At 37.2% G+C, this 27,747-nt stretch overlaps 1 protein-coding gene across 1 annotated transcript; it reads left to right on the top strand.

Moving 5' to 3' along the window:
* Positions 1-552: 552 nt before the first annotated feature.
* LOC116791071 (TLC domain-containing protein 4-B-like) lies at positions 553-27,732 on the top strand. Its single transcript, XM_032696745.1, is given in 8 exon segments — positions 553-684; positions 5,649-5,814; positions 10,329-10,418; positions 14,824-14,882; positions 16,643-16,737; positions 18,663-18,681; positions 18,684-18,735; positions 21,139-27,732. Coding segments are annotated over 7 exon segments (786 nt in total). The 5' UTR covers positions 553-684; positions 5,649-5,659; the 3' UTR covers positions 21,455-27,732.
* The last annotated feature ends 15 nt before the right edge of the window (positions 27,733-27,747 follow it).

Raw genomic sequence — 27,747 nt, forward strand, 5'->3', positions numbered from 1 at the left:
AGACTAAGTCTATCCATAATAATTGTCAACGTAATTTTGCTTCTGTTTGATTTTTCAATACAACAGCTAAAAAATGTAAAATAAAAAATAATTTGTCATAAATCACATTTAATTTAGAAAATAGCAAATATTGGCAATACCTGTTCTCTGTGTGATGGATGTGTTCCCTATGCCCCTGTGCACAAATAGATTCCTAGTGCACGAACGGTCACATCAGCATTTTCCCGCGATATATTTCAGACAACGGGGCCATATAGACGTAAAAGGCATAGTGACTAAAATGTTTTTGGAAGGTGAGATGCTATGCTTCCCTGGGGTTTTTGCCCTCCCAACGCATACGCCGTTCTCAGCCACGTCCATTTAGCTCCGCCGGGCGCTGTTACCGGCGGCTGCGACCGGGCCGCGCTGAGGAGCGGCAGGACGGTCCCGGGCTGTAAAACATCCTGGGTTGTGGAGCCCCGCTCCGCGAGGCTGCAGCGCAGAGGGGGCGGGCGGGAGGCGCCGGGGAAGCCGCGTCCCCCCGGAGGCGGCGAGCGGACCCGGCGGCAGGTGGCGGCGGCGGCTCGGCACCCTTTCAGGCTCCGACTGCCGTAACTCGATCCCAGCCGGAGCATCCTGCGCCCGGGAAGGGCTGTCCCGACCCCGATGGAGGAAGCGCCGCAGCCCCCGTAACCTCGCTCCCAGGTGCGACGGGCGGGGAAGGGCGGACGGGGGGCGCTGAGCGGCCGGTGCCGGCCGGGCGGGGCGGGGCGGTGCGGCCCTTTCCCCCGCCCCGCGGGGCCGCGCGGAGCGGCTCCTTCCCGTCCCTCCGTCCGCGTCGGTCCGCCCCGGGGGCTGAGGGCCGCAAGCCGCAGCCGGCGGCGCTGGGCACGCTGACAGCGCTCGGCACCGCGGCTGTCGCTCTCCTCCCGCCGCCCGGCAGCGGCAGCGGGTGGCGCGGGCGGAGCGAGCGCGGCGGGTGAGCGCTGCTCGCCTGAGCCGTGCGGGGCTGCCGGGGGAAACGGCGCTCGGGGAAGGCGAGGTAACGCCCGGCACGGGGGCAGCGCCCCGACCCCGCGGGGTCGGCCTGGAGCGGAGGGGGGGGGGGTGTCCCTGGCTGTGTGTGTTGGGGTTTCCCTCGCTGTGGCTTCGCGGCTCCCGGTTCCTTGGAGGGTTTGAGGAAATTCGGTAAATGGTATCGCAGCGGACACCTCACCCTTTATAAAAAGTGAGCCAGTCTGCCGGTGGTTCTGGTGTTCTAAGAGCGGAAAGCAGAGTGGAGTTTGGGGGGTGAATAGCCTTAAATAGAAAAGGGGATGGCTTAAGCTGTGAGTAGCTTGAATTTTGTCATGTTTCTCCTTAATGCTGCTTACCGAGCTAAGTAAGATGTCAACGCAGTACATCTAATCTAGCTGGAGCAATAGAAACTACCCTTCAGAGCCAACCGCATAGCAAAGCTCCAGCACTGCAGATGTTTTATTACTGGGCTTATTAGAAAATGTGCAAACAGTCCAGAGTTGCTCACTGCAGATTGGTGTGACAAGTTTTACAGCTACGGGATTTGGCTTTCAGTTTCAAGCGGATCAGGAGAGCATAGGACTGAATGGGATGTCCTGGTATCACTAGCAGCTTTAGGTTGTAATCTTGTTTGGAAATTGATCCAATTCATCTTGAATCCAGTCTTGAAGAAAGTAAGGGCTGTGGGCCTTAAACCTTCAACTGCACCTTCTTACCATGTCTTGTGGCTATACTATTGCATTTCTTATTTTTATGATGTGAAGAATTGATGTGGAAACAGTAAGATGAGGGGAACATAAATGTTAAATGCCTTTGATGGTACAATGCTTGGTAACTCTTCTGCTCCTTTATCTTCTTCCAGTGAGTGCAGACTTGTTTCTGTCAGAAGTTCCTAATGTTTTCATATTTTCGGTGAATGAATGTGGAGTCTTAATGTTGTGCTTTTTCTTCTAAATTTCAAGTAGAAACAGAATTGCGGGGAAAACCGCTGCATGTTAATAGCAGATGAAAACAACATATTTTTAGCTCTTACTGAGTATGATGGAAAAGCTGTGTTATTAAGTTTTTCGAAGTTACTGGGTCAATAGAGTAATTTGAAATCACACTAGACGTATGTAAGCAGTATCTTGCTGAAAATTGTACTTTCAAGTGTTTGGTAGTGTTTATTTACCTGAAGACTTCATTGAAAAGCTGAAAGAGTGAAGTTCTAACCATGTGTAATTATTGTCTAACTGAATGGTTAAGACAGTAATTTTGGCTAAGCCAGGAAAATACTACTGCTAAAAAAATAGTGGTGAAGAACCAACCTGGATATAGTACTTTTTTCTCCTGAATTACAAAGTAGTTACACTAAACCTCCCTCCCCACCCAGCCTTCCACTAGGTCAAAACCCGCATCAGCTGATTGAATGGTAATCAATGACTATGCAGTTTGAGTGATAAAGTGTCTGCTCATGTATATCCACTAAATTCTGTAACTTAATCAGACTTTGCTGGACAGCTATAAGAAGATACTTGGGGGAAAAAAAAGCATAGTGTAGTTGGAGCTGCCTTTGACCTACTAATTTTGGTCACTGTCCTCAGGGCAAAGAAATTGTATGTAATCAGAAGCTTGTTATGTTTCTTTTAAGTCATAAGCTTTTGTTTGACAACATGAATGTTTTCTTGTAAATTAAAAGGGAGTCTGCTAAACAACAGTTAATTTTCATGTTAAACAAGATATAGTTGAAAATGACTAAGAGACATGAAAAAATGTTTATGGCTGAACTGTTTTTTTTCGATCTCACATGAAACACTGTGTTTACACCTGATCCTTGAATTGAATTAAAATACAACACTATTAATTTGCTGAATTAAACATGAAATTATTCCTGGACTTGGTAGTTCTTTACTTAAACAGCGTCTATTGTGATAAGCTTGTATGAATCAGGCTTGCAAACTGGGTATCTGTGAGACCAACCACAGAGGCTGACTGACTATATGTCTTCTCTGCCTCTCTTTTCTTCTCTAAACCATCATACCTTTCTCCTTTGTGGGCATCATTGTTCAGTATTGCTGCTAAAACTTCTGAAGTCAGATCAGGCACTTTCAGTGAAAGTCGCTTTTCTTAAAATAAGAAACAGTACAAGTTTCTTAGGAGAAAGATTAGTCTTCTAATGCGTTCTTGCAAGGGTTGGTTGGAAGGTTTTTTTGTTTAATTCCATAATTGTACTAAAATGAACACCTGTCAAACACTGAAACATTATTTATGTAATAAAATCTTCTGGTACTAAGGAAGCAAAACAAAACATGACTTTCTCTGTCCAAGAGATTATGTCAGTGTCTTTGAAACTCAGAGGTACTAGTGTAGTCATTGCAGATGAATAAATCTGTAGCATCATGAGAATTGCTATATTTAGTCAAAAGGATGAGATAGGTGTTATGATATTCAGTGATTTTGCTGTTTTTCTGAAGAGAATTGTCCTTCACCTGGATTTTGGCTTCCTTCACTTTAGGAATTAAATCAACTGATTTTTTTTTTCCTTACATTGTCCAAGAGGAGATTTGGTTATTATAATGAGTGATGTAATAACAAAGTTTTTGGCCCTGGGAGTAGAATCTGTAACATACAGTGCTTCTCAATGGGTTTAAAATGGAAGATACTAAATTGATGTTTCTTCAAATGGTAAAGTTTTAGAAAATTAAGTTTAACACCCATTGACTCAGGTACTTTAAACTGTGTAAAAACTGTGTAAAGTTTGATTTGGGTTTTGATATTCTTGGTCAGTGGAGGCAGATGAAGAAGTATGTGGAGAATTGAGGATACTGAATATTCAGGATAGTAATTGAAATTGGAAATTTTAATAGAGTACCATTAAAACTGCAGGATTAGTATGCTGCTGAACTAGAACAGGTAACCAGAAAACAATTGGAATCAACTACATTGATGCAATGCACTGCAGCATGTGTACATTAAAATTATAGTTTGGATTAAAACTGTGTTTAGGAACTAAATCTTCTGATCACCCCCACTTGCTGCCCTTTGATTGTGTTGAGTAGCTATCCGAGCATGCAAGCCCTAGATAGGCCCTAGGAGCACATCAAATATGTTCTAAGAACCGTGGAGTCCCTAGGACAGGATTAAAGGTGGTCTGAAGTAAACACATGAAATCCATATGATATAGGTGCAGGTTTAACTCAGCAAATCTACTCTTATTTGTCCTGCATTCTGTTTATATAGCTGTAGCTCTGTGGGTACCAGTCAGAGGATGTTTATTGCTCTTCAGTTCTGGGGAGAATAAATAGAAAAGGAGATGGAGGGTAAAAAATTTGAGGTCATCGAACCTTCTGCTTCTACATCTTTGAAGACAAAAGTATTTTTTTCCTGATCTACCTGTTTCAATATACTCACCATTTACCCTGCAAAGTAAGAATATTGTACTTAATTTGAAAAAGTTATTATTTTCATTGGTGGATTTCTCTATTTCTTTTTCCTGCTGAAATTCAAGTTTCTTACCACCTGCAATGCAGATACAGTTTCAAAAATCTAAAGCATGTTCACTCATTCTGTAATGCATGTGAAATAAAGGTGGACATAGGTGTATTATATAATTGTATCAATTTTTGCTGACCATTCGGTTGCTTTAGTAACATTGTTATGCTATTGTATGTCTTAATTTTATTTTTATATATTTCATAAGTAAAACCAAAGTGACAGCAGTTATTTGAATAGATACTAAAATCATTATTTAATTATTTTAAAGGAGGCCTTTTGCCTTTCTTTTCCCCTTTTCTGTTTGACTTAATGTAACTTGATGTCTTATAAGTTTGTAACCTCTGCCAGTCTTGGAGTAAAAAACACATCACCATCAAATTGGAGATGTATGTCAGAAGTTTGTGGCTTCTGGAAAAATATCATTCTGTTTTGCAAATACTGGTGACTCGGGCGAAGTGACCTGAAGCATTGAGAGACTGACACTTATGTTTAGAATTGTTGAACTATTTATTTAGACCTCATGAAACAGCTAAACATGCAGCAACTGAAAAGTCCACTAGTTCTGATGATAGGAAGCTTTTCAGTATGCTGTGAAATTGTGCGAAGTTTAGACTTCAGTGATGAAGAAAAGATCTAAAATACAGATGAGCCCTCAAGTGTGAACACAGTGCAAATTGAGAACTATTATCTTTGTAAAGTACACAACAAGAAAGCTGCAGTGAGGCTTTTGCTCCCCGAGGCTGACTCGAAAACCTCGCTATTATGCTTATCTGATTTCATTGTTGTGTTTTAGAATTGGCAGCAGTCAATCTGGTAAGAATGAGACGAGTTTTAACTCTGGAGCTTCTTGGGACAGGAGTGGAGGCTTTAGAGCTGGCAGTTGCAGTGGTCATTGGTCCTCCCTGACCTTTCTGTAAAGATAAAATACATGCAACTTTGGGTCACAAAATTGTATATAGTGTGCAAATGTTAAAAACAAAACCAAATGTAACTTCTAGATATAAAACTCTGGGCATAATTTTATACTATTAAAGGCTTAAGTAGAAACACTGAACAGGTTGAAACTTTTAGTGAATAATATTTGTGTTGATAAGTTACCTGTCAAAAACACTTTCTGTGTCTGCTTAAAATAGTTAAATAGAGAATGGACTGAAATTACCTTCTGCTTCTCTTCACAGGCTGAAGAACAATGGCTTCCTTCAGCAACCTGACTATCGGCATTGTTGTTGCCAGTTTTACTGTATTTCAGCTCCTGTTCCATGTTTTAAGTTCCTGGGTGTCAACACGAATAACACCTGGTTTTAAAAATCTCAGCCAGAAAAGGAAGATTGAATGGAATTCAAGGTAGAGTGTTCAAAACAACTACAGCTAGTGACTTACCTGAAATCATCAACACCTGAACTACCTGTGTGTATATATATAAGACTGCAGGAAACCTTAGTAGTTAAATTATTAGTTAAACGTATGTAAAGATCTGAGGGCTGGCTTCAAGCACTCGACAAATTATGCATATGAAACGTTGAGACCGCTTCATGTACACACAGCATTACAAACACTTGTCCATTAAACACTTTGTTAAACAGTGGTGCTGAAGTGAAAGTCAGTAAAAAAAGGAAACAGTGCCTGGTGAGAGGTAATATGCTGAAGTGACGCTCTGTGACACTTCTAGTAAAGAGAAGAGATACAAAATTCCATTTCAAACTGATATGAAAATCAAAACTATTGCAATTTATTGCGTGATCTAAATGCTAGTGTATCTATGGGCACGCTTTTGGGTGCAGAGCAGTTTGCTCTCTGTTTCTTGTGCTACTACACTACAAACTGTTTTATGTAAGTTATGGTTTTCCAAGAAATTTAATATTTGGTATAGTGTTTAAGAGAGTCAGGTTTGACAGGTACATCTATGTGTTGATTGGAAAGGAGACTGCAATAAGAAGAAGCTATGGTAGACACAGGGTATACATTCAGGAAAGAGTTGTGGAAACTCAATCTAAAAACCTTCCTCACTCCTTTTGTGTTTCTGCATTCCATCACAGAGATGGACCCACCTGCATTACACTTGTTTCCTCAGATAGAGCACTGTTAGAAACTTATTCACCCTGTGATTCTTTCCTGGGCACTTCCCTCTCTCTTAAGCCATAAAGGAACTACAGGGTACTAATTGGGAATGGGATGATCAGTGAGGTTTTATTTGCAATATAATACTCTGAGAGGGTATTTGTAGTACACAGGGTTCTCCAGTTGGTACAGTACAACTTTGTTTGAGTAGCCTGTTACAACTTTAAAATATTTTTTCAGACCTTTATCAGATTCAAAGCTCAAAAATATGTACTGCATGGCTGTCACTGCACTCAAAATGCATTAGTTGCATCACTGTTCTTCCTCAGTGATGTTTAGAGGTAGTATCAGGTGGATACTTTTAAAGTTGTTTCTATTGTTCTAGGCAGCATTAGCAACTCAAATAGTCTTGCCCTTCCATTTGGCAAATGTCCGCTTGCATTGTTCTTAAAGGCATCATCTTAATTTCAGTTCCATCTTTGAATAATTACCTATTGCCAGAACAACGTTGTAGGATGGCAGTTCGTAATATCAGTGCAGCTTAGGTTTATCTCTCTGTTACAACTGATAATAGAGGCAGACAGGGAAACTAAACTGTTAACATTTGAGCTGAACTTCTGTCTCTAAGCCATATCAAGTGGCCCTTGAATTGCATAATAAGCTTTGTGAGAACTTACCCCATGTGCTGGTGTAGTGCTTTGCATAATAACATATGAATTGTTTCGAACATAACAAGTGTGCTGGAAATAAGCTGCTCCATAATCTCTGGGCTACTTTGTAGTAAGATGTTTAACTGCTCAAGTTGATACAGCATCCCAGGCTATGTCCTTTTTTACCTCTTTCTGCGTTTTTTCTTGGGCTTGATAGCAGGGTGTAGATGTTGGCACAGAGATGAGCTGTGATCCAGGACTTCATCCGTTTCTGGAGTTAGAAGGCATGAAACACAAACCATGGTTCATCAACAGTTTATTGATGTTATACCTGAGGAGGGCATGAAGTGAAAGAAAGGTTAACTGTGCTTGTCCTACTTCAGCTCTGCTAACCAAAACACAGTGTTTGGTCAAACTGCCTCATCACTCCAGTATTTCACCAAATTAAGAGACACCTCAATCTTGTAAGTTCAGAGAGGCTAGATGGATATATATTTATTCTGGCAGACAGCTCTGCAGGTAAGTTACTGTCTCCCAATGAATGAGTTGGGTTAACTTAAATGATTTAAAAGTAGATGGTTGTTATTTTGTCCTGTATTGAACTGGTGTAGGGGGTGCACACACAAATGATTCTGTTGGCAGTCCTGAAGGAAACTGGCACAGAGGATGGTTATGCATTTTTATCAACTTAGCTGGGTCTGGAAGAGTGCATCTGCCTGAAAGGGGCTGTAGCATTGAAAATATATTGTTACAGTTTGGAGGGCTTTGTAATTAAGAATTTGAGCTGCAGCTCTTTCCATACTGTCAATCTGTTCATTCTGACCTTCCAACAATTAAGAACCAATAAAGTAAGTGGTTCTGGCATCTTAAGTATGCAGATGCTCAAAATGATTTAAAAACTATATTTTGACACAGATGTAGTGTAACTCCTCAAGTTGTTGTGCATAAATTCCTGTCACCTCTCCTATATACATTTGTACTGCTATTAAGTAATTGTGAAAAAAATATATATATTAATGAAGGAACAAGTATGCACTGCTGAGTTTGCAACATTTTTGTTTGCAGTTCAACGAGGAGTTAAAGGCTGCAAGCTTTGACAGGAATTTCAAGGAAATGTACGGAGCTTGGTAGCTTGACCTAGATTCCATATTAAAATGCAGTGTTGTACTATTTCCCTTCTTCTGTCCCGTCTTCTATGGAGAAACTTCAGAGTTAGGGAGGAAATCTGCTTCTGCTGCTTTTTTTTTTCCTTTTATTTCTCCCCCTTCAAGTGCTATGCTTGTGTCTAGCTTGCGTTCTAAACACTTAGGTTCGGATAAACAGCCACTCCAGAGACAAATGCAACTGTAAACTCATGAATATATTCTAGGACAAATTTCCTTCTTGCAGCATTATCCTCTCCTCAAGTTCAAAAATTCCAGGTTATTTCTCAAACACTAATACTGCGTGCCTTACTTTGTTTTAAAAAAGGAAGCAAGTTCCTATCTTTGTTAATTCCGTGTTGTAAGAGTAGACCTGTTAATTAAGTAATTTCATTAAAATTTCATAATTAAATTTTCTTTCTTTGTTAAAAAAAGGGGGTGGGGGGAAATGTAACCTGTGCTATAATGGCTATTAATTGTTCTCATCTAGCTTCTCTTACATTTGACTATTCATATTATATTAATCTCCTTTAATTTGCTGGAACACTATTGAAAAGGTGCTGAAAATAGCACGATGACACTCTTTAAATAAATTGTAAATAGAGTCTTCTTTTATGAAAAGTTACAGAATTTTCTATGCCAATAGATAATAATATAACTTCTGGAAACAGAATAGGGATTATAACCTGCTCTTTCTTTGCAAAGTCTCCACAGGAAGGAAGATGTTTTCTTCAAATCTTGAATGGTAAGAGTTTAGACTCCTGAGAGTGCCTTAAGGACATTTAAAATATTACTGACCTCCAAATACATGTATTCAGTGTGTACAGAGACTAGTCTAGTAACTAACAGCATTTGTACATTTGTGTGCATATTGTTATGCTGTGAATATGGTGTGAAGATGTTTCCAATCACACAGCATTGAACCTAGTTCTCATCTTTCAAACAGTATCCATGATTCAGTACAGCTGTTTTGTCACATAATTTTTCTGTATTCCTAGTCACACTTGAAAAGTGGGAAAGTGGACAGTAGCTACACATATTAGATGCAGTTTATAGTATTGTTAAACCCATGGCTAGAGGAAGAAGGTTACAGTTTGGACCCATGCCCATTGCATTGTTCTACCTTCCAAGAATACATGTGGACTCAAAAGGGCAAGAGTGGTGCTGGCCTGTGTGCTGGCAGAAACCCCTGCTGGGGCCTCTGTAAATAGGTATTTCTCTTTAAGTGCTTGTTAACATGCAGAGTTTATCTGCAGTGTGCATGCAGCCTGTATACTGGAGACTATTGTCTTTGGAAAAAAAAAGTGTTGAGTACTGAAGCAGGGACAAGGCAACTCTGATTACTGTGGCATATCGAACGAGAGAAGTATAAATAAAGCTGCAAGTTGCTAGTTCGTATGAACCTGTAGCTATTACACCTCGGGTACTCAGCTACAACATTTTGTTATAGAAGTTTTATCTTTGAAAACCAGACTACTTCAAATGCGCTAGAAGTTCTGTCTGAAACTTAAGATTTTTCATTTAATGCCACTTTCCAAACCTGAACTTGGCAGACTTGTTATGGGTCATCTATTAATTTGGTGCCTGAAAAGAGAAACCTGCTGCTGCAGGACTCATGAGCCAATCCGAATATGAAATGCACACAAATTTTCCAGCAAATGGGACAATCCAGAAAGCATTTCTTAGAGAACTAAATATCATATTGTCTTTAAGGATTCATTAATATATGGAATAATTGGAGGAAAATTTAGATCTGTGTTACTTTTTGAGGCTCTACTTTCTATCTAGTATCGCCAATCTCGCTCCAATCTTATAGATTCTTTCTTTTTGACTGTTTTTTTTCCCGCCTGTCATTGGGTAAGTGGCTGGATATAGTGTAAAGACCAGATGACTGTCTTCCACAGAAATATCTAGATACAGTTGAGATGTCTTTGGAAACATCCTACCTTAAGCACAGTATAGAAGTTGTGATGGCAGTATGCCATTGTGACTGTGGTCTCTTTTTCAGGACAGTGTCCACATTCCACGCCTTGGTGGTTGGAGGGTTTTGCCTATATATTTTGTTGTACGATGATGCTGTTAATGCTGACCGTCTCTGGTAAGGCACATTACTATATATTGTGTTTACACAATAAAATAACATAATTGAGGAGAAAAAAAAATCCTGAAGTGTATTAATTACTGAAATAATTATTTCATTTCCCTTTAAAATATGCAGTTGTGATGTGTCTGTTTTATGTCTGTGCTATTTGAAAATCTGATAATTATTTTGTCAGTATTAGTGTCTTAGTTCAGTGTGTTTCTGTGAAGCAGAATAGATAAAATACAAGCAATTGATTTGCAATAGCATATTAAATTACTAAAGAGTAAACTGTAACTAAGTCAGCATGACTGATACTATGCTTTTTAATAATTTTAAAGTGAACTGAAAAGCTTTTACAGATCTGCAGAGTGTATGTCTCTGTGAAAGTTGGAGTGGCCTATTATATGTCTAAAATATATATGTCTAAATTGATAAATGAAGATGTTTATATTTCTGCCTCCCATAAAGCTCCTTCAATCTTCATTTTAGTAAAAGTATGAAAGTTTCAAGAGCTAAACCCTTCACAAGCAATAGGACTATTTAATAAATCAGCTTCTAATATTTTATCTAGTTAACAAAATATAGTAAGCTTATATTTTCTTGATTTTTTTAATGATATTGTTTTGTTTCACTTTTTTGAGGGAGGAGGAACAATATGGCTTCATTTTGTTTGAGTTAATTATAGATTGGTACCAGTGTTTTAATACTTCACTCATTACCCTCTGGAACTCTTTCCCTATAGGAGGAGGAGACCATATTTTTCCTGAAGAATAACTAATTATTTTAAGTTTCATTTCATGTTTCTGTCATAGACTGTTGCATGTCACCTTGTGAAAGGACCACACCGGGAGTCAGTTTAAACTCACATAAATACAGTATCTGATGCTTGTTCTGCTCTTACATTATTGTAAGTTAATGACATGTAGCATGGACTAGACAGGATTGGGTTCTTGAAGCGTTCTGCATGGACTGTTATGTGGCTTTAATATATGTAACACTAATGCATAACATATATTTAGGCAACATTGGCCTCTTCTGTATGTAGTGATATATGATTAAGTTGGCTGGTTTTTTTTTATGCATCTGATATCTTTAGAGAGATCAAATACTGTCTGAATATCTTATGAGATCTGCTAACCAGTTGAAAAGCAGCATGTATTATGGCTCTCTTGGTGAGTGTTGTAGGCTTTATTCAGATAGGAGCTTTTATCCTAGTTTGTCTGAGGAGATGTTGTTCTAAACAGTACAAAAGAAGTCATGAATGGAAGAAATAAAGCCTCTTGGTGATGAAAAATAAATTGGATCTTTACATTTCCTAAATTTTCAGAAGCCAATTCCAAGAAAATTCAAATTAAACAGGAATCAAACTATTTTTGCTCTTAGTAAGTTTGAGAAATTTTTCGTTGCATTATACATAAATAGATATTTTTGTGTAATATACTGAAAACTTAATGTTGCTTATGAAGCCTTAGTAAGACTGAAGAGGAAAAAACCAAATTCTATGGGAAACACCAGATGTACTGTTATAGGGCTGCTCAGTCTGGGAATGTAATGCCCTTATAAGATGTGGGACTTGGTCATTACAGACATGAAGGATGCATAAGCCTTTCTGTAGGAATCTCTCATTAATAACACAAGAAATATTTGTGAATCTAGTTTCAATAGTTTGTGAGTAAATATCTAGGAATCCTTCATGCAGGTTGGTTGCACAGCTCTAGCCCAGGTAGTCTGAAAATGCTCAGATTTTTGACTACTGGGAGGTTTCACTACAGACAATCTTTTCCTTTAGTATTTTCACCATCTTTGTGTAGTCATTGACTGTATGACAGTATCCAATAATTTTTTTTCTGTAGAATTTAAAGAAATCTATAATGAAAAAATCTATTATCTATAATGAAAAATCACCAGTTCTGAGCCTCTACATATGCCAGCCTAACTTCTGGGTTCATGCAAAGCTTAAATACATGGTGATAGTGATACCCCAATGTCTTGGAGGGATCAGAACTCCTGCTAAGGGTTTGGGTTCAATGGAGAGAGAATTGTGTATTACTAAAAATAGACAGGATAGCTCATAACAAAGACTGGAGCATTGGTAAGTTACAGGGAAGCATCAGTGTTGTGTATATATACATTTTTTATGGTCTGGAACTTCTCCTCGCACTTTTCCTTTTTTTTCTATATGTACTACAGACTAGCTAACATAAACTATGTAGAAATTGTTTTTGAGGTGGTGAGAATCACACAGTAGGAAATGTGGAGGTGGTAGAGATCAGATAGGGAGAGGGAAGAAGATGTAAATAAGTGAAATCAAATGAATTAAGTTGTAGACTCTTTCCTATGACTGTTCACTTTAAATCATACAGTTTTCAAAGTCTGATGTTTGATTAGCCTTTTATATGACTGTATCTGCAAAGAACTTTGAAGAAAGTCAGTTGCATACTTTTGTTTGTTCTGTCTGCCTGTGCATGTTCACGTGTAATTCATTTGCCACACATTCCTCCTTAGCAATCACCAAAGAGATAGCTCTTCCCATTTGCTTATTCAGTCACTCCTGTTGTCATTCCTGGCTCTTGCTTGCATCAAAACTAGGCTTGCAAACATCAGGGCTCATTAACTCCATTGCACTTTCCATTCAAGGAGGTAGATGAGGAAATCTAGAATATTTTAGACTAAACTCTAAGTTTTCCATTAATTGAGATTAATTTGGGATTCTAACATGGACTTTACTTGAAGGGAAGAGACAGATGGACAGTGCAGCCATATATGTTGTTGAAGTGTTGGTTTAGAAAGTCTAGAGGAGGTTTGTTGCAAAGTGACCATTCTCTGGGGAAAAAAGAAGGGAAGTGAACCATTCCCTGTCTCATCCAGTTAAGTCATGTTTACCAATATCAAGGAATAAATTTCATATACTCAGTCTTCTCTGGAGAAGAATATGAAGGCTCAGTCTTTGTGCTGATGCGTTGAAGTGTGTTGGGATCACGCAGAAGTTGGGTTGTGAAGCTGCTGCTGCATCTGGGAGCTCTAACAGGAGGGCTGTAACTAAAGAGTTTCTGCTAAAGTTGTGAGAACACATCTATCTATGCTCTATGTCTAAACCTAAAGATGCACTCAACCTACAACCTAGGTAGCGCATGAAAGCAGGTTTTGAAGCTATGGAAAAATGTTCCTATCTCAATTGTTTTCAAGAGCACCCCTATGGCCAACCTTAAGAGATGGAGTGAGCTCCAGACTCTCCTGATAGTGTTTTTTCTTTGCCTAACAGCACAATTCTGATTTTGGGAGTCCTACTTTCCTGTTAGCTACCCTCTCACCGAGGGAAGCAGTTAGTTTCAGACACTAAGAAAGCCTTAAAATTTAGTGAACAGATTTTAATAATACAGGAAATCTCTTTCTCTGCTCCTTTTAATAGGATTAGGAAATTAAGCTAAGCAATAGCATTTTACTGTGTTCTGGCTGAGGTAGACTTTGTACTGGAGGTGGCTGTAAGCACAGTTAGGTTCCTTTTTTCTTGGAAAGTTTACAACAAAGGTTGCTTTCACAGCTTGTCTTGGGCAGTCCACACTTTATGAATGGTTGATCTGTCACTTGAAACTCGATTCATACTTACACAAAACATAGCTAGATTAGTTGCACAACTTACTTAAAAAAAAATAAGTTATGATCTTTATGTCAAGGGAAAGAGATTTGCTTACCAAACTCCTCAAAGTAGGAATGCAGAGAGGACAGTAGAGGAAAGTACAAATGTTGCTTGCCGTAATGGTGGATGCTTCCCTTTTTTCATTTGTAATCACAAGTTTGGGTTTGTTGAACATTGTAGAGGAACTGAAGTTGTGTGTGTGCTACGGAGAGATTTGCCTGCTGCATGTTTGACACCAAAAAGGTGTGAAACTTCTCTGAAAAGCATTTCTCCTCGAAGGTTCCTTGGCTTCAAAGAACTGGCAAATAATTCCTTTCATGTCTGCTTCTATTCTGTTTATCCCTATAAGCATCCATCTGATTATGAATATGAAAAGCACCAGCTGAGCAAGGCATTGTTGTCATCCTTAGGAAGGTTTTGACACAGGCAGAAAACAAAAATGGAGACACAGAGTGTCAGTTAAAGCTAGAAGACACTGACTGGGCTGTTCTCTTTCATCCTTAGTTTCAAGAGAAGCCAGCTTGGAGTACTTGCTGTGTTTGAGTTCTAACCTCTAGCAAGGCAGGGCTTGATCTTCATTAGGGTAGTTAGTGGATGTCTTTTATCTGGGTAGAAAAGGAATCAATTTTCATGACTAGAACCTTTCTTAACCAGATTGTGTAGTATCTTACTGATGAGCCAACGATAAGGTGACCTGATGGACATTGTGTTTGATATGTGTATGTCCTTTGCAAATTACCTTGTTATAAAGGCTGTAACTATGTATTTTTGGTATGTTTACAGGGGTGACCCTTCAATTGTGAAGCTGAATATTGCTATTACCACAGGCTACCTCATTTCTGGTAATTATGCAATGTGTATATAACACATGCAACCTGTATATTTATATTGAGTGACTACACCTATATATTCATACTAAGCCGCTATGCTGAAGATGTGATATGTGCATACAATACAATTTCTGCTGTGGCTTTATAACTGCTAATGGAGTTGTGGGTTGTGGTGAAATCACAGGATCTTGCTAGCAGATGTGAAAGATGGAATATTTCCCCAAGCACTGAGGAAATGCCACAGTGTGGCTTTGTGATGGTTTGATATGCAACCACCAACTCCAGCTCAGTTTTGTCCTTTGGCCAATTGAGGAGGTGTTAGAGCAGTGCCCTTCACTCCCTTCACAGTGTCTACAACTTGTAGCTTTTTTTATCATATGTTTCTTCCTGTGACCTCAGAATGCTGGCAGAAGAATTTTAGTAACCCTCAATACAAGCCGAGGCAAATGATGCCATTGGATCTTGCCTGCCCGTCTTTTAGTCTCACTTTAAGCCAAAAGTTAGTCATGTATAAAACAGGGAAGTTTTAAATTATTTTCTTGCTATGGTCTTTACTCCTACGTAAGTTTTATGTTCTTAATTTTGCTGTCTACTAAAATTGTCATGGAAATTTTGCTACAAAATGCTTGAACTACTTTCAGGAAAAACTTGTTGTGTTAGGATGAAGTCTCTGGCCAGAGACTGGGCCATGGACTTGTTTATCTCTCAGATTAGATTACTTACCCCAGTGGAATTGATAATCTAATGATCGGCACATTCAGTTAAACTGTGGATTAGTTTAAGTCTGTTTTTTCTATAACTTCTTCTCCCATGTTTAAATTAATCAGTATCTCTTTTTGAATAATTATGCATTAGATTTTAATTATGAATTAATGAATGCCTTTGAACAGGGATCTCAACCTGGCCACTCATTCTCTCTCACTTCCTTATATAGTTAATGTTTAATTATTAATAGGAAGTGGAATGGCTATGTCAGATGATATAGAGCCCTGCCTGAGGATAGCTAATATAAAAGAGATCAAGGCAGACACTTGACATAAAAAAGACACAGGGGTAAAGTTTTTGATTTGGAACCTTGGTCACTAATATTCCAGTCCAGAGTACTCACTTGGAGAAAGCAGGGTCAGAAATTGCTTGTTCCAGTACAGAAGAGAAAATCTGAAATCTCAGGCCATCATGAGAGAAGAAAGAACTTTTCTGTTAAAGCTTTCCCTATAACGTTAACTCAGGTCCACTATGTCATTTTTGCAGTAATTGGAAAATTTGGATTAAATAAATATGCTTCTCATTCCAAGTGCCTTTTGCAAAATATTTTGGTAAGTGGTTCCCTGTTTTTGATTCAGAAGTTCCCCATAATAGATCCCTGCATTTATTGCATGTATTTGTGTATTTACTATGCCCCCTGTAGACCCCCCACCCTTTTTTTTTTTTTTTTGTCAGTTGTTCCAGATTTTTGGGATCAGAAGTGTGAAGTCACTATGAGATTCAGGATCCACTTTTTCTTCCAAAATATTTCAGCTAAAGTTATTGCTTTTGTCCTTCCATTGATGGGGAAAGTAATAATTTATCGCGATTGTTGGGAGAATACTGTTGTTTAATGTTTTGACTGAAATGAAGTCTTTAGGATAAAGATGCTCTCTTCAGAGATAATTAATTCAGAAGGTTTCTACTGATGCCCTATCTTGGCATATCTCTAAAACTTAGAGAAACTATTCTGAGGTCAATGGTTATATAATAAAATGTTCTTTATAGTTATTTCTGTTCTTTTGTAGATCTGTTGCTTATTATTTACTACTGGAAGGCAATTGGTGACAAATTTTTTGTAATACATCACTTGGCAGCTCTGTATGCTTACTATTTTGTACTGGTAAGTGCTGTATTTTCTAGTAACATAACAAGCAGATGAGATTGAAGACAATGCTTTTATATATCTCATTTGCTTAATGTTGAAAAAATTTTTCACTTGCTAATGAAAAGCATATTTATACTTTTAATGATCATTCTTTCTAAATGTTTTTATCGGTTATTTGTGGTAAGCACGTGCCTTTTCAGCGTTACACTCCTTCAACAAAAATGTGTAATGGCTGAAGTTAAAACTCTTCTCAGTTTTTGCTGTAAAGAGGCATTGACAGAAGGGCTTTTCATATGGTTATAGAAAAGGGTTTCAAATAAAAGCACAAGCTTGAATATTTAGTCGGAAAATTAGAAGGAAATGGTTTCAAGTCGTTATGTTCTGTTTCTGTCTCCCAGGTAACATGTGACAGGATGAGAGGAAATAGCCTCAAGTTGTGCCAGGGGAGGTTTAGACTGGGTAGTAGGAAGAATTTTTACACTGAAAGGGTGGTCAGGCATCAGAGTAGGCTGCCCAGGGAAGTGATGAAATCGCTGTCTGTGGAAGTGTTCAGAAGGTGTGTGGATGTGGCAGTTGGGGATATGGTTTAGTGGTGAACACAGCAGTGCAGGGTTAACAACTGGACTTGATCTTAAAGGTCTTTTATTACCTTAATGTTTCTGTGATTGTATTTGCAAGGCCATAGGTCAGTGATCCCTAACTGTGGTGAATGTACTATAGTCAGGTAGATGTGTTTTTTCTGGGGTAGGTTTTTTTCTCTTCTGTTTCATGACTTTTTTCTTTTTTAATCAGTTATGACAAAGTGATCCTCTGAGACTTCTTGTTTAAGGTTGCTTTGGTGGGGAAACAATAGACCATTAACTGTTTTATATCTATAAAGATCTGTGGTGCACATACAATGAGGGGAAAAGGGGAAGGATTGTATTATAGGATAAAGACTAAGATACTCATTGCTGCTGCTGGAATTTCTCAAAGATGTCCAGGTAACTTGGTAGAAATCCCTTTGGTGTCCAGAACAGAATAATGCTCTTGAATTTCTTCTGAAAAGCTCATTCTGTAAAGCAGTCTTACAAAATACAATTTACTTTATTTACCCCATTTCTTTCCCTGCCCACTGTGTGAATCCCAGGCTTAAAATATTAAAAGTGTCCAGATGTCAGATTAGTGTCAGATTTCCCATGTAACAGTTTAAAGGCACTGAAGTATGCTGACAAGTAAATACTCTGTTTCAGGTTGAAGATAATTACATCTACTAATATTATCATGGATGAAAGTGAATTAGAGCTGAATATTAGATAAATGAAAATACCACTACCAAAGCTAATCCGTGATGCAGAAAATTCATTAGCTGTTGCTAGAGTAAACAGAAAATGTAGTGTTAGCGTGAACTTTTAAAGCAGTAGTTATTATTATATGGATATAGCTCTGCCCTTGGATGAAAGGGCTTTATGTGCTCTTTCTGCTGTCAAATTAGAGCTGAGAATTCATCTTTGCTTTGGCAAATTATGTTCCTAAAGCAATGTAGGGAGATTTTTCTTTAGTATACAGTGTTCCTGTTTGGGCTTGTTTAAACACTGAGAAATCAAAAATATTTATAATTCTTTTAGACAGCAATAGTATCATGATAATTATAACCTATGACTATTTGTACAAGTCTTCTCTAGGTACCTTTCTGTGGCCACTTAGCTGTAAGTCTTTTAAAGATTTATTTGAACTAAGAAGCTACTGATAGGAGATACCTGAAGGGAAATTGCAGCTTTTATGGTAAAACTCATTTTGAAATTGCAAGGAAGGTGGCCACAGCTGGCAAACTCTCTATCAGTCTGAATTTCTCAAAGAAATTGAGATGTTGTATAGTTCTGTGTATACTCGAAGACTTTAATGACAATTTCACGTCTACATTGTTGATTTTTGTATGTCTGTTTTGTTTTGCTAACCAGAGCAAAGGTCTGCTGGCTTATTTGGAAACTTCCGTCTACTTGCAGAGTTCTCCACTCCTTTTGTCAATCAACGGTAAGTGGTCAGGGAATGTTTCCACAGTTCTTTTAAAATCTAATCTGCATTTGTATTTCTGTCAGGAAGTTTTTTTGTAGTTTTTGAATGTCTACTGAAAGGGACTTTATAGAACTAAGGAGTACTATATGGAAGTCTTTTTTGCTGTGAAGATGTTTTGCTGCTATAGCTGCAACACTATAACTGATGTATTCAAGCCATAGTTCCTTTTTAGATTAGACCAGACTTCATATGAAATGCCAAAATTTATGAAAATACCAAACAAAAAAGTTCACAAATGGGTGGGATAACGGAGCTCTCCAGAGGGTGCTTTTATTTACGCCAGTGCAGATGAGTAGGAGATTATAGTTTAATGTAGCTTGTGCTCTGTGTGTGCAGAGAAACTAAAGAGTAAATAAACCCTTCTTAAAACTTAAAAGGGTGATACTATATTCTAGGTTTTACATTGATATTCATGTTCTAGTGAATGGCTGTTCTCTCAGCTGACTTCTGCCAGGACAGGAATTCATCCTGGGTTTCAGTGGGTACCTGTACTGATGCTTACCTTTCAGACTGTGGCATTAGGAAGCATCATGATACATCTGGCTATTAAAAGTAATTTATGTTACACTTTAAAAATGCCTATGGTGAGATCATGAGTCTTTGAATACTGACATTCAGACCTTTCTCAGAATAGCAGAAATCACTGCAGGAGATAAAGTCCCTTGCACTAAGGGATGTCATCTCATTAGTGCATGTTTTTTTCCCCCATTAAATTTGAAGAGAATCAGACCCTTAAGACAGTAAGTAGCAGATAATGATAATGACTTACAGTATGTTTCTTGTTTGCATTCTTAGTATTACCAAGAGAGCTATTATTAAAATATAAAAAGATATTCTAATCTCAGAACTGTCTGTGTATTTCCTGTCTGTGTTGTTAGGGATCTCTAATTGGAGATCTTGTCTCTCTGCCAAGCATTTAGATATTTTAGTGTTAATATCAGTATTTATATAATTAATTCTGAACTGTGATGGGTAAAATTGTAATGGTAACTGTGATTTACAGACTTCTGTTGTTTTTTTTTTTTAAATTTGCTGGGAGAGGGAAGTTGCTAACCCAATGTCCCGTTAGCTATTGGCACATTGCAGTATATTTGAAAACCATTTTTTATATTACTTTTTGATTCTGCATTGTATGTACCATTGAAAGTACAGGCTTTGACCGTTAGTCTGACCAAACATATCAGATCTTTCTCTTCATCATCCCAGTAGGTGTTCTGTGGTGAAGCGTCCTGCTTCCAGGCTGGACTGGCACCTCGAGTGCCTGGATTTTAATTGTCCTAGTTGCATGCTTAATGAATTTCTGGAGTATTTCTGTTAGAGCTGGATGTCTGGCAAATCTTTTTAGTATATCTATAATTACTTAGGTTGCAATCTGTAGGTAATTAAATTAAAAATTACTTTTAAAATCAGTTTTAGAACTGTGGGGGTTTTTTTTGTTAAATACTTTTAGTCTTGTATTTTATTGGAAATTAGTTAATTAATTAATTAATTGGAAATTAAATAAACTGATTATTTCATTCCTTTCCCCATCATGAATACAGTGATTTAAATTATTTTCCTCTGGTCCTGTCTGCCATTGCTGCACAAATTTTACATACGTTTATTCCGGTTTAAGTATGAGTGGCAAAGAATTAGGAGTTTATTATTCCTTTTTCTAGGCATTCAATCTTCAGGCTCTGTATGCCAGGCAATAGATAAGTTATGCCTGTCTACTAAGGAATTAATATGCAAGAATTCTTGTTTAAAGACCATTTGTGACCCAGTAGTAGATGGAGAGGCAGTTTATTTAGAGTTATCTTGTTCATTGCATCACATTCCAAGCTGAGACTTGGTTGAGAGCCATTTACAATGTCTGTTTTTGAAGTTCCAGTTTTAGGCTGAAGAGCAGCAGTCAGAAAATCCCAATTATGACAAATTATAGCTCTATCTAGATTACCATACCCAAAGACAATTCTAGAATTGCTTTCAGAGAAACAAAGAGGATTTTAGTTGCCCATTGGTACAAATTGTAATAGTAAGTAATAAATTTGTCTTCATAATTTTAAAAGATAATTTTATTATTGTTTATTACACAATAGTCACTGAAACGCACACTGGTTGTCAATTGGTTACAGTTCACATTAGGATTTTCTACGTGTTATTCTGCAATGTACAGGCTATGACACACTGCTTAAGTGGCAGGGAGAAAGTGCAGCCAAGCAGAAGAATTTGCAGCTGAGCCAAGACACAGTGCAATAATTGAGAAATTAGAAGGGTAGAAGCAATTAATAAATTATTAATTAAAAATAACCATAAAGTTAAATATTTTTTAAATGAGATGGCTTCAAGTCTGCCTGGTATCTGTGAACACTTCTTTTGCAGGTGGTTTTTTGAAGTACTGGGATATCCCAAATCTTCAAAGGCCAACATCATGAATGGTGTGCTGATGACAGTTGTGTTCTTCGTGGTGAGGATTGCCGTCATGCCTATATATTACAGCCACGTAATTGCTTCGTTTGGAACAGAAGCTTTCCACAGATTAGGATTTGCAGCCCAGAGCGCCTGGATTATCTCAAGTGTTGTCTTGGATATTATGAACGTGATGTGGATGGTCAAAATTGCAAAAGGATGCTACAAAGTCATTTGTCTTATTGGACGGGAGGAAGCCAAAACTCACAGAAATGGAAAATCTGCCTAGAAATCATACATAAAATGAAATTTCTGCTATGAAAATAATTTGGGTTCACTGAAACAGTGCACATTTCTGCCATGGAATGCTCCTATTGAGGAAACAAGGTATTACCTCTGTACTGACCTTACTCCTTCCCTAGCCACACTGCCTGCACACCCAGGGCCACGCTTTATGGATCCTGTCCCGTGAGGAATAAAAGCAAAAGCTCACACAGATGAGTTCCACGTGTCTGTTCTAAGCAGTTATAAGCTACAGAAATTAGAAAGGAGTAGACTGGTTACTTGCTTGTCGTCCACCAGTGCTTCGAATGTTTCACCTCAGGTTTCTCAGAGTAATGTGTTTTATAAATCCAGTGAATACTGACATATCTCTTTTTTTAGAAAATGAAAAATTCCCCAAACTCCTGATATGGTGCAGTTTTCCAGTCACGTTTCTATGTTTTCTTCTAGGAATAACAATCAAGATTCTTGACAACTTTTTAATTTTTGCAAGAAAAGCTAAAAGTTTGGCTTTGATTCTGTGAAGTCTTTTACTGCTTTTTGTTCTGCCTTATACGAATGCAAACCATTTTTGGAAATTTATGAAATAATTTATCTAAAATGCTGTATTATAAGACTACATAATATCTTAAAAATTGTTAAATTCACATTTGGATGGGAAGGAGTCACACTTGCTGTGCTAGATTAGATGCAATAGTACATCTTCTAGGTTGCCCATGGAATTTTTTTTGTAAATTAATATGATAATGATGTGTGGAAACAACATAATTTTTACTGGAGTGCTTTTTCCTTTGCTGCTACTACCTTTGAGAAGTGCTGCAACTCTCCTTGGAGTATTTTTAACCATTGGCTATTTGGATTCAAAGTTTAATTGCAAAGGGATAGAATTCTTCTGTATACATGATGTATAACTTCCAGTAATGTTTGGGTTTTTTTCTCACAGAAATGGCATATTTGATATGAAGTCTTGAGGTTTTTTGTCACATTTTCCATGTAAATTCAGTCAGAAGTCCGAGGTGTTGACTAAAAACGTTCTTGAATTAACTGTGCCAAACTTCTGTAAAGCTGTACGGTAATTCTGTAGAAAGAACAGTTCACCTCTGTAGACACAAAATTTTATTTTTTTTTTTAACCACACATTTGTCAATAGATACTCAGTTCCTCCTTCTCTGAACTTGAAGGTTTGGAAATCATTGGAGAGGAACCTTATCATCTAGGAATAGTCTTAAATCTAACTTACAATACAATTTGAGGAAATTCTGAGTTTTGTTTTATTTTAAAATGATTTTGAGAGCTATACTTGTCTGTAAATTGGTTTTGTTTTGCTTACTTTTAACCATATTGGAATTGGGACTGATTAACTTCTAATTTTTTTCCTTGGTGTAGTTTTGCTTTGTTTTGTTGTTTTGGTTGTTTGGTTGTTTTTTTTCACATTACTTGTTATTTCTTGTAACTTCTGGTAAGGTCTAAAAGTATCCATTTTCCCAGAGACTTTAGCGCACATCCCAATTATTGTGGCTGTCTGTTTATTTTTAAAGAAAAAGATAAAGCATTTACCCTGTGTAGGATGATAAGTCCTGTTCCCTCTGACAAAGCTGGATGACGTGAGCTCTCCCCTCTGCCGTCGGTGTGAGTGCCCTGTGCTGTGCGCTCTGCTGAGGGACTCGACATTCCTGTCTTCCAGGAGTCAGATGTCTGTAAGACCCCAGGAGGACTGCGCAGGCTGAAATGCCTTAGAATCAAAGCAGCTGCAGTGACTTTAGTACCCTAGTTAAAATGCTATCAGGGAGTATTGTTTGGACAAGTGTAACACACACTTTTAAAAGCCTAATTTCACTGTTTAGCTGGGCAGGCTTTTTTCTAAAATTGCTTCCCAATCCTGCCTTCTTAACAGAGAAAGCAAGAATTGTTAGTACTTCTGGTTTTTGGATTCTATGGTTATTAATACTTCACAAGCCCGCAGACAAAAGATCTGTTTATGCCTTGGGAGAGTTGGCAATTAATCTGCTGAGCTGTATGATTTGTGTGAGCGCAGTACCTCATTTGGGCACCACTAAATCCATAGTCTTTGAGAGTTGATCCTTTGCAGAAAGAAACTGACTCCCTTTTATGCTGATTTGCAGAACCTGGTATCTTTTAAAATGTGATTTCAGTCAATCTAATGCAAAATCTAGGCTGTGTAAAAAGGCTCTGTGTTTCTATCACCTTTATGATTTAAAGGTGTATGTGAAGTACTTTTTTCTTGTGCTTTTAACATCCTTGGAACAAGGAATCGTTTTGTAATAGCTTGTTCCTTTCTAAAATAAGTTGAGTAAATTGAAGCATTTTGGAGAATATGTTTGAAAGCAGAAGTCTGCTTTTGTTATTTTGTTATTTGGGAAGTAGGATGAAAAAATCAATAAGATGATTTGGAGCAACTTTTAAGGTGATAACTCATGAAAACATTCTGAAATTCGTAATTTAGCATTTATCTTTAATATTTCAGTATTTTAAATATTTTGTTCTTTGTGGAGACCATTCATTAAAATGGTCTGTTTCTTCCATTTATAGATAGACTTGTGTCTGATGGGGGGTGAGGGGGGGGTGAAGTAAGTCAAGCTAAAATAAAATTAATGTTAAAACTTGATTTAAAAGAAAAAAAATCCCAAACTTGGCATAATACACTTTGGGCAACAATTCAGAATTGAAGGGCAGTGGAACAATTCTTTTTAAAAACAGCTAGTACTTTGCATTGCTGTACAAATTTAGTGTAATTAAAACTCTATTTTACAATGCATTAGGTTTAAATTTTCTAATTTTTTTTAAACAATATTACAGCTATGTCCTGATGTGTCCACTATGCATCAGAAGACAATTTTCTTTGAAAAAAAACTATTAAGACCTGTGATTTTGGCAAGGACTTTAGCAAACAGGCTCCAAAGTTGTGATGTACTGAATACAGTAGTACCGGGCACTTTTTGCCTACTATTAAAAGCTCATAATACAGCAAATTAGATAGCTGTGGCACCCATTTTTTAATTGCACTTTATTAATTTGAAAAATGTGGTGAAATATTGATGAAATTCAATGTTGCAAGCTTGTGTCTTCCTTATGCAAGAGAAGTAAATGCATGATAAGTAGCATTGTAACAATTGCTTTTGAATGTAATATCTTATTAGTGGCTTAAAACTTATATTTTTAACAGATGCATTATAAAAGCAGACTCTTGGCACGTCACCAGGTGTCTTTGCTGTGGACATATCAAATGGAAGGACTTAATCTTGTAAAAATGTTCAGCTATCTTAATTTTTTTTTTCTTTTCCGTTCTTTAGTACGAGGTGACATAAAATCAGCTTGATGATCATGGGAGAGACTATTTCTAGTGGTAAGGCTGTATGTAGGAATGCAAGTTTCCCTTTTTTATGACATTACATTTTCATCAAATGGTTAGTAAATACCACTTTCAGAAATCCTACAGGGGAATGGTAGGTCAAGTTCTGGTTTTGTAGTTGATTTGTGGAATCAGTACTTGCAGAAAGGAAATACACTTCAAATACTCATTTTCTCAATGAGTGTTTCAGTGGATTTCGGTGAAGCTGAGAGCCTCACACTACAGAGATGCTTTATGGTTATCCGAGCGAATTCTTCAGTGGTGAGAATTACATCCCTGAAGCCTACTCTACCTCTATACATACATACTATCTTGAGTGAGCTTAATAACTTAATTGCTTACAAAATAGAATCTGTTGAGTAATGAAATATATCCTATGCACAGGAAAATGAGGGTAGCTGATTTCATATACTAATTCTTAAGAATTCCAAATTTTGTACTAAAGTTTATTAAAAATTAGTTATGGTGTCTGGAAGAGAATTACTTCCATCTTAAAGTATTGTGGGAGAAAATTACTTATACTGCAGAACAAACATTAGCTTAAAAGTAAAAGCTTACACAAGCGAGCAAATGCATTTAGGCAGGTTTAAAGAGGAGAGCTGGAGGAGACTGAGAACACACATAGCGATCCAGATGTCTTCCTACTGCTGTGGCTGGGTCAACAGCAGACTGATACGTAGCAGGAAGGTTTAGGTGTTTCTGTATCTCTGTTCGCAGTGGAAAATGAAATTTTATTCTTTAAAATTTTCAAGCTGTATAAAATGGGATATCAGTTGTTGATTACTGTATGAAGAGGAATTTTTTCATGGCTTTATGTGTGTTTAAGCATATGTATATACAAGTTTTCTGTAAAAGACCACTTAATAGAGAAGTTTGTAAAATTGTTTTGTGATGCTTCTGCTGAGCCATTCAAAGAAAAATAAAGGGCTGCTTGACAATTTCTCCAGTTTAGGGTCTGGTGCAGTGTTGGCTGCTGGGGAAAGCCATCGATAAAGCAAATAGAAAGGGACTAGAATTTTCAGATTAAAAAGTGCAAGTGTAGAAGACTTTGAAAAGTATCACAGCCCCCTTTCATATTTTTAATAGCCTACTGTACAACGTTATCTGGCTACAAGGAACTTCACGAGGGAAGGTTTGTTCTTGGTTGAATTTCTCTATCTAGGGAATACAGCTGGAAAAAGAACAGTACTTAATTGCTGGGATTCTGACAGCAGTCAAATGGAAATAATAATAATATTTATGAACTTTTAACATTCATCTAAACCTGGATAAAATTTCTGTTGGACAGGTGAAGGTCTTAGGATTTTCTGAGCAATTTAAAAGTTCTTTTTATGGCAGAGAAGATGAAAGAGGTGCTGCTTGGGTTGTTTAGAGATCTGGGATTATGCATCAAATCATACTTTTAGGTAAAAACACTTGGTAAGGGTTCTTACCCATTAAAAATTTCTACTAGCTACCTCCTTTGACATTCTTGCTCTATTTATAATAACCAAGCACTTTATAGCTCAGTAAAGAATGAATGGAAGGTAGCTAGGAGAAATAAATTGTATCATTTGGTATAAGAAATATTTTGGCAAAGTTTCTTCTGAGAACAGTTTCATTGTGTGATGTCCTGCACTGAGGCCATCCGTTTATAACAAAGTACATACATTTTTAACCTAGTTGTAATATAAAAGAAATGTCTCTAAAAGAGTGAATTATGAAGAGTTCAGCATGGCTTGTTATCAACCATAATGATTCAGTGTGCTATTTATAACTTCCTATTTACTGAAGTTGAAAATATAAAAGCAAATAAAATATTCTGTATTGTATCTTTATTTTTAATCTATGTGTGGGATGTCAAACATTGTACTTGTTTTGTGGACAGGACATGCTTTTATGAGCCTATAAATATTTAAGTATATGAGAATCTGCACCCAAGTGGAACATGTTGCATGTAAATTGTCTTCTAAGTTTTTAAAATTTGGTATTTTTAAAAATTTGCTAAGTTTGAAAGCAACATTTAAATATTAATACTAAGCTGTAATACAGAACACAACATTTTGAATGCAATGTGGCATATATTGGTTTTGTTTATTGTAATCCTATTCCAGTTTCACAAGAGAAATCCATCAAATGATAGGGGGAGGGGAGGAAAAGGGCTAATCATGAGCTCGGCTATATAATTTGCACATTTAATATGCACACATCCAAATATCCTGGATTTGTTTCTAGCATGCATATGTCAAACAGTGTTTTCTTTAATATTGAGAGATACCTATACATGTAGAATAATTTAACCTGTAAGCACAGCTAACCTGTTATAAAACCAAATTACAAAACCTGTTGGGAACAAATGAGTTACAAGTTAAGCATAAGTAATGGAGCCTGTAATTCAAAAATATTTATACCTTCTATCTAAGAAGAAACTTGATAAAGTTGATATCTTGATATCTAACTTATGTGCAGAGCAAGGACGAAAACCGTAGATTCTGCTAGACTGATTTTGGTAAACCTTGACAATCTGATTTGCAGTAAATACTAATACTATCACAAAATGTCAGGACCACATTATTGAATTCAACTAGTAATGTGACCTGATTGTAGTAGCAATCCTTATCATGGCACAAGAACTTGAAAATGCAATATAACAATTCTGCAGATTGGTGATAAATGTAATCAGTCGTAGTAAGGCAAATGATTAAGTATTGTGGGTTTAAATTTACTTTTTATTACAAGAAAGAATCTGAAATATTTGTTTGCATTTCAGTGATACTGTAAGGCATTTCTATATTTGTTTGAACAGTTTAGGAGCTTGCATAAAATGATATTGGCTGATTTTTTTTTCCCTTTGATATATGCAATAATGTCAATAAGCAATAAATTGCATGTTGTATGCAAGGTATTGGTACTTCATAATAAAGGAAAGGAACACAGTTTCTTATTTTGTG

Source organism: Chiroxiphia lanceolata, chromosome 9 (genome assembly GCF_009829145.1).
Source record: "Chiroxiphia lanceolata isolate bChiLan1 chromosome 9, bChiLan1.pri, whole genome shotgun sequence".
Lineage (NCBI taxonomy): Eukaryota > Metazoa > Chordata > Aves > Passeriformes > Pipridae > Chiroxiphia > Chiroxiphia lanceolata.